Source organism: Neovison vison, chromosome 7 (genome assembly GCF_020171115.1).
Source record: "Neovison vison isolate M4711 chromosome 7, ASM_NN_V1, whole genome shotgun sequence".
NCBI lineage: Eukaryota > Metazoa > Chordata > Mammalia > Carnivora > Mustelidae > Neogale > Neogale vison.
The window spans coordinates 152,614,938-152,631,157 of record NC_058097.1 but is presented as its reverse complement, the minus strand read 5'-3'; the positions used below and the strand labels follow the sequence as shown (position 1 = coordinate 152,631,157).

Here is a 16,220-nt window from a genome sequence, read left to right as displayed (position 1 = left end):
ACTCAGTAACCTCTCAGTAAATATTTGTTGAACTAAGTACAGGTGTGACTAAAGATGGAATCTTTCATTGCAAATGAATGGACAAGGTCCCTAATATAGAAAGTATTACCTTTCTGTATTTCTGTCACTTGGTATGTTATTACCAATTTTAGCATTATTATCCTACTGAATTTAAATACACATGATTATGACTTGAATTGTTTTTAGCAACAAATCATTAAGGGTCTTCTTGAACTGAACCTCCATGTTTTCAGCATCTGGTTGTGCTGCTTCCTCTTCAGAAGTAGTGACAAAAAGCAAAGGGAAAAGCAACATGCCTCCTCTCAACACTTCTCGTCCCTCTCCTGTCACCTTCCTGTTGATGGGCATTCCGGGACTAGAGCACCTGCATGTCTGGATTGGAATTCCCTTCTGCTCCATGTACGTGGTGGCTGTGGTGGGGAATGTGACCATCCTGGCCGTGGTGAGGGCAGAGCGAAGCCTCCATGAGCCTATGTTCCTCTTTCTCTGCATGCTCTCCATCACCGACCTGGTTCTCTCCACATCCACCCTGCCCCGAATGCTCTGTCTCTTCTGGCTTGGAGTCCATGACATTGCCTTTGATGCCTGCCTGACCCAAATGTTCTTCATTCACAGTTTTACTGCTATGGAATCAGGCTTTTTCCTGGCCATGGCCTTTGACCGTTACGTGGCCATTTGTCATCCACTGCGCCATACCACGATTCTCACTCATGCTCGCATCACCATAATGGGTATTATTGTGGTGATTCGGGGAATAGCCTTCTTTTCTCCACATCCCATCCTGCTCAAACAGCTGCCCTATTGCAGAACACGAATCATTGCCCATACCTACTGTGAGTTCATGGCTGTGGTGAAGCTGGCGTGTATGGACATAAGGGCCACCAAGAGTTATAGCCTCAGTATGGCTTCTATCATTGGCTCGTGTGATGCCATTCTCATTGCTGTATCCTATGCCTTCATCCTCCGCTCTGTATTCCGCCTGCCATCCCGAGAAGCTGGCTTTAAAGCTTTGGGCACATGTGGATCACATGTCTGTGTTATTCTTGTGTTCTATTCCACAGCTGGTTTTTCCATTTTCACTCACCGTTTTGGGAAGAATGTGCCTGCACATATCCATATTTTTATTGCAAATATGTACCTTTTGGTGCCCCCTTTCCTCAACCCCATTGTGTATGGAGTAAGGACAAAGAAAATACGGGAGCGCGTTCTTAGGACATTAATGGTCAATGTTTCTTGATTTTAGTTGGATTGACAAAATGAATGAAATAAAAGAGATGATATGAGTAAGATAACTTGCTGCTCTTACTCCTGCAAGTTGAATTGCATCTACTGCCTGAGACTTCTCTTGCTTACTACATGTCTGTGAATTCCAAATATTCTAATCTAACAAGTTATTTCAGCTTTGTCATTTATTAAATATTGAAGGACAAATTGTTAATCTCCTTTTATCTGTATGTCTTTTGGAGGATAATTACAAATAGAGAGTGAACAATAGAAAGAGAAAAAGAAGAGAAAAAGACATACATCATAAACAAAATAAGATTTCTCTAGAGAACTAAATGATGGATACTTTCCTACTCTTTCTTATGGAACAGTTTAGGGTACAACTGAAAGAAGCTTCCCCTGCTGTTTCTCTTTGTTAATATATATTTGTATGTTGGTAATAAAGAAAAAGCCATGAAGGTCAATCTATCATTTACGTGTGTATCTATCTAATATTACCATTCATGTTTTTAAGCATTAAGGTGGAATGTAACTAAAGGGTGTTTACTGGTACCTTTTTTATTATTGTGGTAAAATACCATAGCTAATAGTTATTATTTTAACCACTTTTAATTGTCCAGTCCAGTGATTCCTGAATTCACATTGTTGTGCAATCATCACCACCAACCTTCTTCAGAAGGTTATCTTCCCCATCTGGAATGCTATGCATTAACATTAACTCCCCATTCCCTACATCCCCTGACAACTACTAGTATTCTTGCTTTCTCTGTGAATTTGGTTATTCTAGGTACTTCATCCAAGTGGAATCATAACCGTATTTGACCTTTTGTGATGGCTTATTTCATTCAGCATAAAATCTTCAAGGCTCATTCATGTTGTAGAATGCATCAGAATTTCCTTCCTTTTTAATGTTGAATAATATTCCTGTATATTATAGTGGACTATAGTTACACAGAGAAAACATATATATATCTAGATGTAGATTCCTATCTATCATCCATCTATCTATCATCTATCATCTACCTATCTTACATTTTACTTATCCATTTATCTGTGGATGGATATTTGCTTCTACCTTTTGGTTATTGTGAATATTGTTGCTATGAATATAGTTGTATAAATATCTGTTCGAGTCCCTATTTTAATTTATTTGGGATATATATCCAGAAGTCAAATTGCTGTATCATATGGTAATTCTTTATTTTCATTTGTAAGGAATGATCATGGCTTTTTCTACAGCATCTGTATCATTTTACATTCCCACTAGCAATGCACAAGTGTTCCAATGTTTTCATATCCACACCAACTGCTGTTTCTTTTTTAATTTTATTTTTTAAAGTAATAGCTATCCTAATAAAAGTGAAGTAATGTCTCATTGTGGTTTTTGATTTTCATTTTCCTAAAAATTATTGATGTTGAACATCCTTTCACGTGTTTATTTGCCATTTGTACACATTCTTTGCAAAAAATGTTTATTCAGGTCATTTGCTCATTTTCTGATCCAGTCATTTGTTGTTATTGTCATTGCTGTTGAGTTTTAGAAGTTCTTTATGTATCCTGGCTATTAATTTCTTATCAGATGTATGATTTTGAAGTATCCTCTCCCATTCTGTGGGTTGCCTCCTTTTTACTCTGTTGATAGTGTCCTTTGATGCACTAAACTATGTTTTCTGTCATTTTTAATTAAAGAATAATCAACATACAGTGTAATATCAGTTTCGGGTGTACAATATAGTGATTCAACACTTACCTATATCACCTGGAACTCATCACAGCAGGTATACTCCTTAATCTGCACCATCTCTATCACCCATCCCCCCATCCACCTCTCCTTTGGCAACCACCAGTTTGTTCTCCGTATTTAAGCACAGAAGTTTTAGTTTCGATGAAATCCAGCTTTTTTTTTTTTTTTAACTTCTGTTGCCTATGTTTTGGTGTCATATCCAAGATATTGTCAATTACAATGTCATGAAGTTTTTCTTTTATTTTTTTTCCCTAAGAATTTGATAGCTTTAGCTCTCCTGTTTAGGTGTTTGATCTATTTTTACTAATCTTTTATATGCTGTGAGTCCAACTTCATTCTATTTATGTGGATCTGTACTTTTTTCATCACCATTTGTTGAAAAAAAAATTATTCTTTCCCCATTGAATGATCTTGTCGAAATTACCTGACCATATGTGTGAGAGTTTAATTGGGAACTCTCCTTTTTATTCCATAGGTCATATGTCTACCTTTAGGCCAGTAACATATGGGTTTAATGACTGCCACTTTGGAGTAAGTTCTGAAATCAGGAATTATGAGACCTGAACTTTGTTTTTATTTTTCAAAAAAAATTTTTTTTGGCTATTTTGTGTTCCTTGAGATTTTGTATGAATTTTACATTGGATTTTCTGTTCAAAAAATGCCAGTATGACTTTGATAGGGATTGCATTGAATTTATAGATCACTTTGGGTAGTATTAACATATTAACAATATTATGTCTCCCAATCCATGGGTATGGGATAATTTTCCATTTATTTGTGTCTTCGTTAATATCTTTCAACAATGTTTTATGTTTTTTACTGTGCAAGTATTTGTCTCTTTGCTTAAATCATTCCTATTTTATTCTTGATATTATTATAAATGGAATTATTTAATTTCCTTTTTATATTGTTCATTATTGGTGTATAAAAATGCAATTTTTGATATTTGCATGTTTCGTATCTTTGAGATTTGACTGAGCTATGAGATATGATTTGTATTTCTTATACAATTTTTTTTTAAAGAACTATGGGAAGCCATACCAACTTTAGATCTGTGAAACAGAGAGAAGAATCAGGAGTTCAATCATATCTCAAAAATATGAGTCTCTCAGTGGAAGCTTAAACCATGGAAGTCCCTTCTGGCAGGATCTGGAGTCCTGGAGCAAATGGCAGTTAAAAAGAGTAAGAAATAGGGAGAAATAAACACGGTTTTTCCTTATTTTTCCCTAATATTTTCCCACCAGTGCCCCCACTGAACAAACCCAGCATAAATATAGATCATCTGTGATCCTGGAAAATATAGTCTATAATGTTCATCACTCCTGAAATACAGAAATAGAATAGGAGGATGAGGAAGGACATATCTATAAGGAAAACATACCCATTATTTGCAAAAGGCACTAACCAAAATGTAATTAATGATTCTTTTGTAGAGGGGGATAACGAATATTCTGTACTTGATCAAACAAATAAAGTTCATGGGTGATTCAAGAACAGGAACATGACTAGAAAATATCCTAGAGCTTCAGTTGTTTTTCAGAACTAAATAAGATTCAGTACATTACTTTAGAATATCTGGAGATATATGGGAATATTAATATTGAACCCTAATTAATTAATAAACATGCACCTTTCTGGTATCCCCCACTCCTTCTAGCTCTCATCACATACAATGTAAGAAGACATTAATTTACAACCTCTGAATGTGCTTAGGCCCAGGGGGTATAATAAATCAAGCATCTCAAGAGACTTGGGAGTCCAGAGGCCATCTCCTTTTTGTTTCTAAGCTAAGAGCTTAGGTGGTGAAGACACTACAAGATTGATTCCCTTCAAGAGACCAAATTGTGCCTAGAGAGACTGGGAGAGACTAGTGAAATTGTTTACAATCAGATAGCATTCTCATGAGTGGCCATAGGCAGGATATTCCTTGCAGGCCTCTAGTCCCCCAAGAAAAGAGGTATAATGGTTCTTGCAGTTATAGCCAGTATTAAGCTGACCCTCAGGGTGAGCAATGAGACCATCTCATTGTAAAGGTAAGATAACCAGGATATAGGGTGAGAAATTGTAGTTGAGTTTGGATGGGAAAATTCAGGGCTTGCATGAGAAGAAAATTATGGAGCTTATGATGGGGGCTCTAGATCCAGTCTTAAGTAATGAAGACAGCACCTATGGTTCTCTGAAAGATGCTTAAACTTTTTAACAAAAAATAAGGTAGAAGATGAACTCAATATTTAAGATGATCTGAAACCTTTGTTCATAACTATTAATTCACTCAGGATTTAGTACTGAGCCACATTTGTCAAAACCTTAAAAAAAATCACACTGAGTTTCATTCTGAGTGAAGGGATACCTCAAGTTATATAAGATCACCACATACCAATATTTGAGCCAAAATAATGATTTATCAATTTTGTATTGTTAGGATATCTTTCCAAAATAATTGCTCACAGATTTTAAGGCACTCTATCTGGCAAGCTGATATGTGGGAGCCAAGAGTTACATTTAAAAGTTGGCTTCAGGAATCAGACCTGTAAATGCAGACAACAAACCGAGGGTTGCTAGAAAGAAGGGGGTGGGAGATAGAAAAAAAATGGGTAAAGACAAGTGGTAGATAGAGGCCTTCCGTTAGGGAATGAATTAAGTCACAGGAGTAAAAGGCACAATATAGGGCATACGGGGCGGGCAGGGGGGAGTTTGCTTTGGAAACAAAAGTCAGTATGAAGTATATTGTCTGATTGATGGATGTATTACTCACTCACTTTCTAGAAAATTTGATTGCTCTTTTACAAAAAACATACAAATATCTGGTAATCTGAATACTCGTGCTTTTCAGACTTAGTCATTTTCTCTATAGTTCTTTACTAAATATTTTCTTATCATTCAGTTGAACTCATTGTATGAAGATAAGTGTCCTTCATTTATTAGCTCAATGAATCATCTTTAAAAATAGGACCAGTTTTGTTCATACCTCTTCATTCTGCTTTTTTAGATCATTTCCCCAATTGTTCTTTAGTATTTCCCAAGTCACCTTTTCCTTATATCTGTAAGTTCTATCATTGGAAGGGGATAAGAGAGTTAAAATATCACAAATCACTGATCTCATTCGTGATGGTGGTACTTACACTTTTTTGCTTTTCTCAAACAGTAGAAAACTATATCTTCATTTTTTTTTAAAGATTTTATTTATTTATCAGAGAGAGAGAGGGGGAGAGAGCGAGCACAGGCAGGCAGAATGGCAGGCAGAGGCAGGGGGAGAAGCAGGCTCCCAGCCGAGCAAGGAGCCCAATGTGGGACTCAATCCCAGGACGCTGGGATCATGACCCAAGCCGAAGGCAGCCACTCAACCAACTGAGCCACCCAGGCGTCCCTATCTTCATTCTTAGCAATGTATCAACTACTACTTCTGGAATACTTCTGAAATGCATCTGGCTATCTGAGCAACACTTTCTGAAAAAAAAAAAAAAAGTCAAGGAGATAGAATAGATAGGTAGATAATAGCTAGCTAGCTAAATAGATAGATGATTTTCTAATGATTTTTCTTACCCTCCAAAACGCAGTCCCATGTATTTGATGCCTTTTAAGATTATATTACAGAAGGATTAATTCAATAGCCAGCATCCATTCTGGCCTAGAATAATGAAAAAAAAAAACCTGGTATTCATATATTTATAATTTTTGTGATTTTTTAAAAATTTGAACAGGGCCATGGACTATCTACTGTAAACATAATGTTAAATTATAACAGGACCAATCTTCACCCTTCCACCTTCCTACTGCTTGGCATCCCAGGATTGGAGACTGTCCACGTATGGATTTCTATCCCTTTTTGTCTCGTCTACATAGTGTCACTAATGGGAAATGTTGCCCTTCTATTCATTGTCAAGACAGACCACAAACTGCATGAACCTATGTACCTCTTTCTATGTATGCTGTCCGTGGCTGATTTGATGCTTACTTCTTCTACACTTCCCAAGATTCTCAGCCTCTTCTGGTTCAATTACAGAGAGATCTACTTTGAAGCCTGCCTCACTCAAATGTATCTTATTCATTCTCTGTCTACTATGGAATCTGGGTTTATTTTGGCCATGGCTTTTGACCGCTACATAGCCATCTGCCACCCATTAAGACATTCCACTATCCTAACACCTGCAGTGATTGTAGGCTTTGGTTTGGGCATTGTCTTCAGAGGAACTATCCTCCTCAGTCCACACCCCTTTCTACTGAGGTGGCTTTCCTACTGCCGAACTAATGTCATCCCCCATACCTACTGTGAGTTTATGGCCCTGATAAAGCTGGTTTGCACCGAGACCAAGATTCGTAGAGCCTACAGCCTAATTGTGGCATTCCTGACAGGGGGACTGGATTTCATACTGATCATCTGTTCTTATGTCCTTATTCTTCTCACTGTCTTCAATCTCCCATCCAAAGCTGCCCGCCTCAAGACCTTAAGCACATGTGTCTCCCATGTATGGGTCATCTTAGTGTTTTATACACCAGCCTTTTTCTCTTTTCTCACTCATAGGTTTGGCCACCACATTGCTCCACATATCCACATTTTTATAGCCAATATATATCTTCTTATTCCACCCATGATGAACCCTATTATTTATGGTGTGAAAACCAAGAGAATCAGGGAGAGATTCTTTAAATTCTTAACAATTAAATGTATTTAAAATCATATCTTACTGCTTGGAAGATTATCCCTTTGTTTTCTTCTTTCAAAAGTTTGACACTCTGGTTAAGAATATCTTGATTTCATCCTACTTGATATTTGCTGAGCTTCCTGTATATGAGGAATAAAGGGTTTTTTTAAAGCAATTTTTGAAAAATTTCAGCCAATATTTCTTCAAATGTTATTTCTGTCTCTCTTGTCATTTTCAGTTTTCTTTTATAAGTATGTTGCTATTTTTTGTTAGTATCCTGAAAGTTTTTGAGACTTTGTTTTTCTGCAATTCCTTTTTTTTCTTGCTCCTTTAGTTGGGTAGTCTCAATTGGCCTTTCTTCACGTTTGCTTATTCATTTTTTTCTACAAGTTCAAATATGCTTTTGAGCACCAGGAGTGAATTTTACATTTCATTTATTGTATTTTTCCATTATATTTGGTTCTTTTTTAAAATTCCTATCTCTTTATTTATATTTTTTATTTGGTGACACATAATTCTCAAACTTTTTTTTTTTTCTGCTTTAGACTTGGTTTCTTTAGTTCATAGAACTTATTCATAATAGCTGATATAAAGTCTTTGATTAGAAAGCAAATTTTTATTTTGAGTGTATTTTTTTAATCTTGTGCATGTACTATGCACACAGGTATACAGTTTTCTAGATTCTTAGGACTATATTGGAACTTTTCAAACTCTCTGATTGGCATCTTATTCTATGTTTTTTGCTTATTTGTTTGTTTAAGTTTTATGTTCAGTCTTTTGTTAGCCCAATCAGTAAATTTTCCTTAAGATACTCCAATGGTAACAATTGCCACTACAAATGTCTTTTATTCAGGGTGATTTCTGAGTCATGTCAAATTAAAAAAATAAAAAAAAAAAACTTTCAAATGGGGCATTTTAGTGAGCTTCTAGTTGTGTCAAATAGTGACAGTTTATGTTGATGGTGAATTTTGGACTGCCATCCCAATTTTATCCCTCCCTTGGATGCTAGGATGCTGATTTTCAAAGATATGGAATGAATTTGTAAAGACTTTAAATGCTTATATCAGTTAATTCTCGTACCTGTGTCATTTGTCTGGGTCAGTTTCAGTTGATTCATTGTTCTCCTCACTTATGAACCTTTTTTGTACTTTGTTTCATGACTGGTAAATAGGAACAAATGCCAGACATTATGTATTTTACCTTGCTGGGTGCTATTTTTATTTTTAATTTCTCTGTTTTCAAGCTTTATTCTGAGACTTGATTAGATTGCAAATTGGTTGATTTTGCCAGGTTTTGTTTTTATACTGTCCTATGTGAAAGCAGAGCATCTGGTACTCAATTTGCCTCACTGTATGGTCTCCCTCTATCTTTCTATCATTATTGTGATATTGTGACATAGAGATTACTCTATAGATAAAGCTATCACAATAAATTATGAGAAATTCTTGTGTGGCTGCTCAAACAGGGTTAGCTTCAAGTATTGCCCCATTTTTGTGTGTGTGGTTCTTCCTCCAATTTCAGTAGACTGGTTCACACATGTTTTGGGTAGATTAGCTAGAACTAATTAGTTTGTGCATGAACTAATCAGCATTAAAGTAAGTTCTTAATACAGTTCTTTTGAAGATCAAAAGAGTACCCTCTCTGTGCAGATTTCTTCTCTTTGGTATATTGGTTGATTGTTTCTAATTGTTTGATTCTCCCAAGAATCTCAGCTCCAGATCCTGAATTTAGGAATCATGTTGAACTCTGCATGGGTTCTACCTTTCCCTAATGTGTTTTGATAGCTTTCCCTAGGCAGTAAGCTTGGGGATCCTCAGTTGGTTCCCATCCCTCAGGTTCCATTGCCCCCCATTATCTGATGTCCAGTATCTTGAGTGCCTTGACTTCATTTATTTTATGGTATTTTAGTTCTTTCGTGCAGGTCCCTTTACCCCAATTTGTCCAGAAACAAATGTCCCCATATAATCCTTTAAATTCAAATTTAGAAAACCTAAGCTATCTAAACTCTTATATCTGAGTCTTCATTATACAAATTGTGAGACATTTTTCCATACTATTCATTGGTTGAGTAAACATACAGAGACACATGCATATACATACACACACAATGTATCTACACAGATTGCCATCAGAAACGTCAGTTGAGGACAAGCGTATCCAAAAGGATACAGAGTGGACTGTAGGTTTACTCTTTAAAGTGTTACCTTTTCCTTGTACTCTTTAAATGAGTTGCATTTTATCATGTTATTTTCCTCATATTATTAAGTAAAAATATGTCCTAAGGAAATAGAAAAGTCTGTGAGAACTATATTCCAATCTAAGAGACATGGAAAGGCTCACATACCGGAAGCAAATTCTCATTCTCCTACCCCACTACTAAGCAGCAATTATGACCAGAGCTGCATCTCCCTTTTTTTCCCCAAATTTTTATTACAAATATTTTTAAACAAACAGAAAAGTTGAAAAAATCACACAAATACTTGTCATGTTTACTCAGTCCCTCGATTTTCCACTTAACATGTTATGTTTCATTTATCTCATATCGATCCTTCGTTTCATCCCTCTATCATTTATCCATTCATCCTATTTGTTTTCTGATTCATCTTTCTCTTACTGACACCAAAACTTATTGAGGTAATCTCAGTAGGTAATTAATCATTTCAATTGGCTCTGATTATTACATTTTAATTTGCTAAGGAAATGACTACAAATGTGCCATGATTTTTTAACTGTGTATTAATGAAAGGGTGTATGTTACTGATGACACAGAGAGTAGAATATTTGGGACCACTACATCAAAAACTAATGATGTACTCTATGTTGGCTAATTGAGCATAATAATAAAATAAAATAAATTAAAATAAAATGAAGGGAAATAAATTATTCATATCTATTCTGTTTATTATTTTGCATATATACTCCAACATTCAAATAATAAGGCAAGTGTAATAAGTAACTGATGTTAATATATCTATATTGGATAGAAATAATTGATATAACATTACACTCTTGTTTTTGAGTGTTTAAGTGATATCTAGGGAAATCTGGGAAACTTTTTAAATTAGCTAGGAACAGGTTAATATTGTTATTTATTTAAATAATGAAATAGGGGTTGATACTATTCTAAACTTTATTTCCTACTATATTTTCTGTAACAGGTATCATTTAATAAGTAATTGTATAATTCTATTTTTTTAAATTTATTTATTTTCAGAAAAACATTATTCATTATTTTTTTTCACCACACCCAGTGCTCCATGCAAGCCATGCCCTCTATAATACCCACCACCTGGTACCCCAACCTCCCACCCCCCCGCCACTTCAAACCCCTCAGATTTTTTTCAGACTTTTAATACAATTAATTTTTCCCTATGAAAATAGCCTACTACGTGGAAGACGTATTGCCAGATATCAGGCATAAAACAGTGATAAAATTTAGATATTGCGCTCAGGAATCCAGAAATTTCTTTGGAAGATAAATTTAAATATATATTGTATAGGGGGCACCTGGGTGGCTCAGTCGCTTAAATGCCTTCAACTCAGTCATGATCCTGGGGTCTTGGGACGAGACCCCCATCAGGCTCCCTGCTCAGTGGGGAGCTTGCTTCTCCCTCTGCCCCTCCCTCTGCTCGTGCTTTCTCTCACTGGTCCTATCTCTCAAATAAATAAATAAATATTAAAAAAACATATATATATATATATATATATATATATATATATATACATTGTACATATATGTAAAATAGCATAAAAATTAGAACTACTTGAATGTGTGTTCTGTGAGTGCAAATGAGAAGCAAATAAACTAGGCTTTATCACCAGAATTATTCAGAGATAATTTCCTGGGAAGTTAATACTTGCTTCAGTTGAAACTAGTGGGTATGGGGATTTTCTTGATAAAGAGAAGAGTGTGTTCTGGGAGGGTTATGAGAGAGAATAACTCCTACAGAGAATCACAATAATTCTAGATAAGTTGCATATCTGACCAAAAAAAGGGATCTCTAATTTTTCTTCATAAACAGATCTGTTGATTAAACTTCACAAAAAATATGGCAGAGTGTTTTGCTTTTCAAAAATTATCTTCACATTTGGATATATTTGGACATATATATGTATATGTGGACATATATATGTATAAGTGTGTGTATATGTGTGTGTGTGTATACATATATATATATATATATGTATTTATATATTTCCTACATTACCCTGAGAAAAAGAAAACAGGGACTTTAGTCTTTGAGAAAGGAAACTCAGGTCCTGGGATAAAATTCATTATATAGCTTTATAATTTTTTCCCCTTCCATTCAAGTTGACATATGAAATCCCCCAATTCTAAATGTGTTCTCTGAGAAATCCTCAGTTGCTCTTTGTTTGATTTGGACAAATCATATATCCTATGAACTTTATGAAGATATCATAAACAACATACACATCATATGCAAATATCAGTGGTATAGTTGATGGTCCAGGAAAGTCTGTAACCACAGACTGGTCAGAAAAGACTAATGATAAGAGAAGTGATAGAAAAGCGGACAAAGTGACTCATTATATGGTCTGTTTTGACTCATGTCTGGTATAATAGTTCCTTCATTAGTCATCAATGATTGCCAGTACTAATTTCACATATTCTTTCCAAGGCCATCAATTAAAGAGTAACAGGGAATTTAATTACACTGCTTGACATTGCTACTTAGCTCTTCATGTTCATTTGGAAATGGAAATTCCAGGATTAGTTTGAAAGGCAACATTACAATAACAACAATAATAATAAATATAAAATGACTTTTTACTTGTTAAATAGTAAATAGCTTGGCTGGCTCAGTTAGTTGATAGCCTTTGGCTCAGATCATGATCCCAGCATCCTGGAATCCAGTCCCTCATCGGGCTCCTTGCTTGGCAGGGAGTCTGTTTCTCCCTGCCTGCTGCTCCCCCTGCTTGTGTTCTCTCTGTCTGACAAATAAGTAAAATTAAAAAAAAAAAAAAAAAAAAAAGAACTTTACTGTTCAAAAATGTGGGGCTATATAAAGTTTAATCAACTTCATGCTGTGAAGACTGATGCTTTCCCTATGTAATCTGTAATGTTTAGTCCCACAAAAGTACAATTAAATAATCACCATTATGACCCTAATAACCACGACTCTTTCATTATTGGTTCCCAAGGCTAGTCCTCTAGTGACTGCAAAATTCTCAAAGGCTGTCATCTCTCTGGTCAGTAAGACTCCTTTAGAAAAACAAAAAGAGATATTCTCATTCATGATCATTGACAGCCAACTCCATGGGGCATTAATTTTGCATAACCCTCCTGAAAAACCCAAAGGCACCAGAGCAAGAAGTAGGAGGCAGCTGATTTGTGTTGCCACCATCTGAAAGCTGAGTACAACCCAGGTAAAAAACAGTCAAATAAAGAAAAAGGACTACATGATACAGGCATTTCTACTCCAGAGAAAAACAGAGGAAGAATTAAAAATATTTAACAGCATGTATAGCAAATTTAGTCACCAATGAATGGACTCCAACTATAGGAGAAAAGCAAGGTCAGGACGGTCTCCTGCTGTGCCAATCTTTACCTCAGAAGCTAAACTGTAATTGTATCTGAGGGTCTTCGATATAGTAAGGTGAGTAAAAGAAAGGTGGCACTTAGGGAATTTAAAATGGACACCATTGACAAGAACATTTTATGGACTTACTGGTGCATACAGCTGAACAATATATTTTGGAAATTTAAGGTACTTAAGAGCAAAAACGATGATAAATGAAGTAGGCTAAATTCTGAAATAGTGCTTATTTTGTTGCTGCTATAGAAATGTGTCTGAGAGATGTAGCTGGATGCTTTGTTTGAACTTCATAAAGTGAGAGTAACAGAGATCAGTAAAACTAAAAATCAAGGTTTAGTTTTTAAAATGAAAATCAAGGGGCGCCTGGGTGGCTCAGTGGGTTAGGCCGCTGACTTCGGCTCTGGTCATGATTTCAGGGTCCTGGGATCGAGTCCCGCATCGGGCTCTCTGCTCAGCAGGGAGCCTGCTTCCTCCTCTCTCTCTGCCTGCCTCTCTGCCTACTTGTAATCTCTCTCTGTCAAATAAATGAATAAAATCTTTAAAAAAAATAAAATAAAATGAAAATCAAGGTTTAAATGGTCCAAATTTTCATATTTGTCTTTGCATATCAATCTGATCACATTCACAGAAATTGATTTGTACTAGGTTCAGTAAGTTTTTAATCTAAAATAGCAATATGCTTTTATAACGAGTTTTATGAAAAAACGAAATTTTCCAATGAAGAGAAAAAACAAGCTTAATAGAGCGAAAGATGTTTTGGAGACATAATCAGAGCAATAAGTTTCTACTTTTCATTTGAAAATAAGCTTCTTTTGTACTTTTTTATTTCTTTAGTGAAAATATGATCAAAATAAGTACTTGGCATGTTTCCAGCAATTACTAGGTGGTGTTTATGCAGTGGAGAATAAATGAGATATGGAGCAAAATGTCACAACTGTAAGTTCTATTCTTTCTTTCCCTGGATTTCTGTTCTTTCTTCTGAAATCCCACTCTTTCAAGCACCCTTTGAATTTTGAGATAAAAACAAATATTATTGGCTAATTCCATGTCCTCACCCTGATACCTGAATCTGGAACAAAGTTTCCTACTATAGATTGTCATAAAATATGTATCACATATTTCAGGTATAAACAAAGAGTATTTTTTATGCTCAACCTATTGAAAATAACATTGACGACACTTAAATTACAGTAAGTTCAGTGACTGAAAATGTTAGTTCAGAATAGAACCAGTTTCCATCCAGCTACTTTCCTTCTCCTTGGAATTCCAGGACTGGAGGCGGCTAATGTCTGGATCTCCATCCCCTTTTGCCTGGTCTACCTTCTGGCTCTGAGGAATACTGGGGAATTGTGTTCATCATCAAGATCGACCCCAGTCTTCATGAGCCCATGTTTCTCTTCCTCTGCACGCTCTCTCTGAATGACTTGATGCTTAGCACCACTGCCATTCCCAAGATTCTCAGCCTTTTCTGGTTCAATGACAGAGAAATCAGCTTTAAAGCTTGCCTCTCCCAGATATTCTTCATACACTCTCTGTCTGCCATGGAGTTAGGTTTTTTATTGGCCATGGCCTTTGAATGTTATGTGGCCATCTGCAACCCTCTAAGGCATTCCACCATCCTTACACATGGAGTAATCATGGCTTTGAGTTTGGCCATTGTCCTACGTGGAATTATCCTGCTGAGTCCTCATCCTTTCTTACTGATGAGGCTTCCCTACTGCAAAACCAATGTCATCACCAATACCTACTGTGAATTTATGGCCCAGATCAAACTGGCCTGTGCCAATACCAGGATCCACAGACTCTAAGGCTTAACTCACCTCCCTTTCAGGTGGGCTGGACTTCATATTGATAATGTGCTCTTATATTCTCATTCTTCATACTGTGCTTCAACTTCCATCAAAGGAGGCTAGACTCGACCTTAAGCACATGCAGCTCTCATGCTTGGGTCATCCTAGTGTTTTACATTCCCGCCTTTTCCTCCTTCATCACTCATAGATTTGGTGATAACATAGCTCCTCACATCCACATCTTTTTTTTTTTTTTTTAAAGATTTTATTTATTTATTTGACAGACAGAAATCACAAGTAGACGGAGAGGCAGGCAGAGAGAGAGAGAGGGAAGCAGGCTCCCTGCCGAGCAGAGAGCCCGATGCGGGACTCGATCCCAGGACCCTGAGATCATGACCTGAGCCAAAGGCAGCGCTTAACCCACTGAGCCACCCAGGCGCCCCTCACATCCACATCTTTATAGCCTACATTTACCTTCTTATCCCTCTGATGATGAACCCTGTCATCTATGGTGTCAAAACAAAAAATATCGGGGAGAGATTTCTTAAAGTCTTCATAAACACATACATTTGATATGTTTGGTTTGTAAAGTTTGTTGTTGTTGTTGTTTTGTTGTTTTCAGTTTTTCTTTTTGTTTTAATTAGCCAGCAAGACAGGTGGATACCATGGAATTATGGCCTTGTTTACATTCAATTAAATCACTACTACCTAAGAAGACAGAAATTTCCCAGGTGAATGTGTCATACTTACTAAAAAAAATTGTAAAAAAAATTGAAGTGGCGGGGGGTGGGAGGTTGGGGTACCAGGTGGTGGGTATTATAGAGGGCACGGCTTGCATGGAGCACTGGGTGTGGTGAAAAAATAATGAATAATGTTTTTCTGAAAATAAATAAATTGAAAAAAAAAGTAAGGAAAATAGGAAACACCCGCAGAAAAATAAGTATATCTGTTAAAGGACCCATAAAATAAAAGGATGTAAAGTGTGACAGTATATTACTAAAACATGGGGAAGAGAGGAGTAAGAATGGGTTCAAACTAAAGCTACCATCAACTTAATATAGATTGCTATATACAGAAGACCATATATAAAACAGAAATATAACAAATAAAAAATGAACAAAGATATGCAAAAAATAAAGATAAAAGAATCCAAGTATATCACTATAGAAAATCAACTTATCATGAGAGAAGGCAGCAAGGGAAGAGAGAAGAACTACAAAAACAACCATAAAACAAAATA

At 36.0% G+C, this 16,220-nt stretch overlaps 2 protein-coding genes and 1 pseudogene across 2 annotated transcripts; all 3 read left to right on the top strand.

Annotated features, from left to right (window-relative positions):
- The first annotated feature begins 313 nt into the window (after positions 1-313).
- Positions 314-1,258, top strand: LOC122914144 (olfactory receptor 52D1-like). The gene has a single exon (XM_044260779.1). The coding sequence runs from the start codon at positions 314-316 to the stop codon at positions 1,256-1,258; it is 945 nt and encodes a 314-aa protein (XP_044116714.1).
- Positions 1,259-6,717: 5,459 nt separating this feature from the next.
- On the top strand, positions 6,718-7,662 carry LOC122914143 (olfactory receptor 52K2-like). Its single transcript, XM_044260777.1, has one exon. It carries the CDS (start codon positions 6,718-6,720, stop codon positions 7,660-7,662), a length of 945 nt encoding a protein of 314 aa, XP_044116712.1.
- A 6,737-nt stretch (positions 7,663-14,399) lies between these two features.
- On the top strand, positions 14,400-15,553 carry LOC122913519 (annotated as a pseudogene).
- The last annotated feature ends 667 nt before the right edge of the window (positions 15,554-16,220 follow it).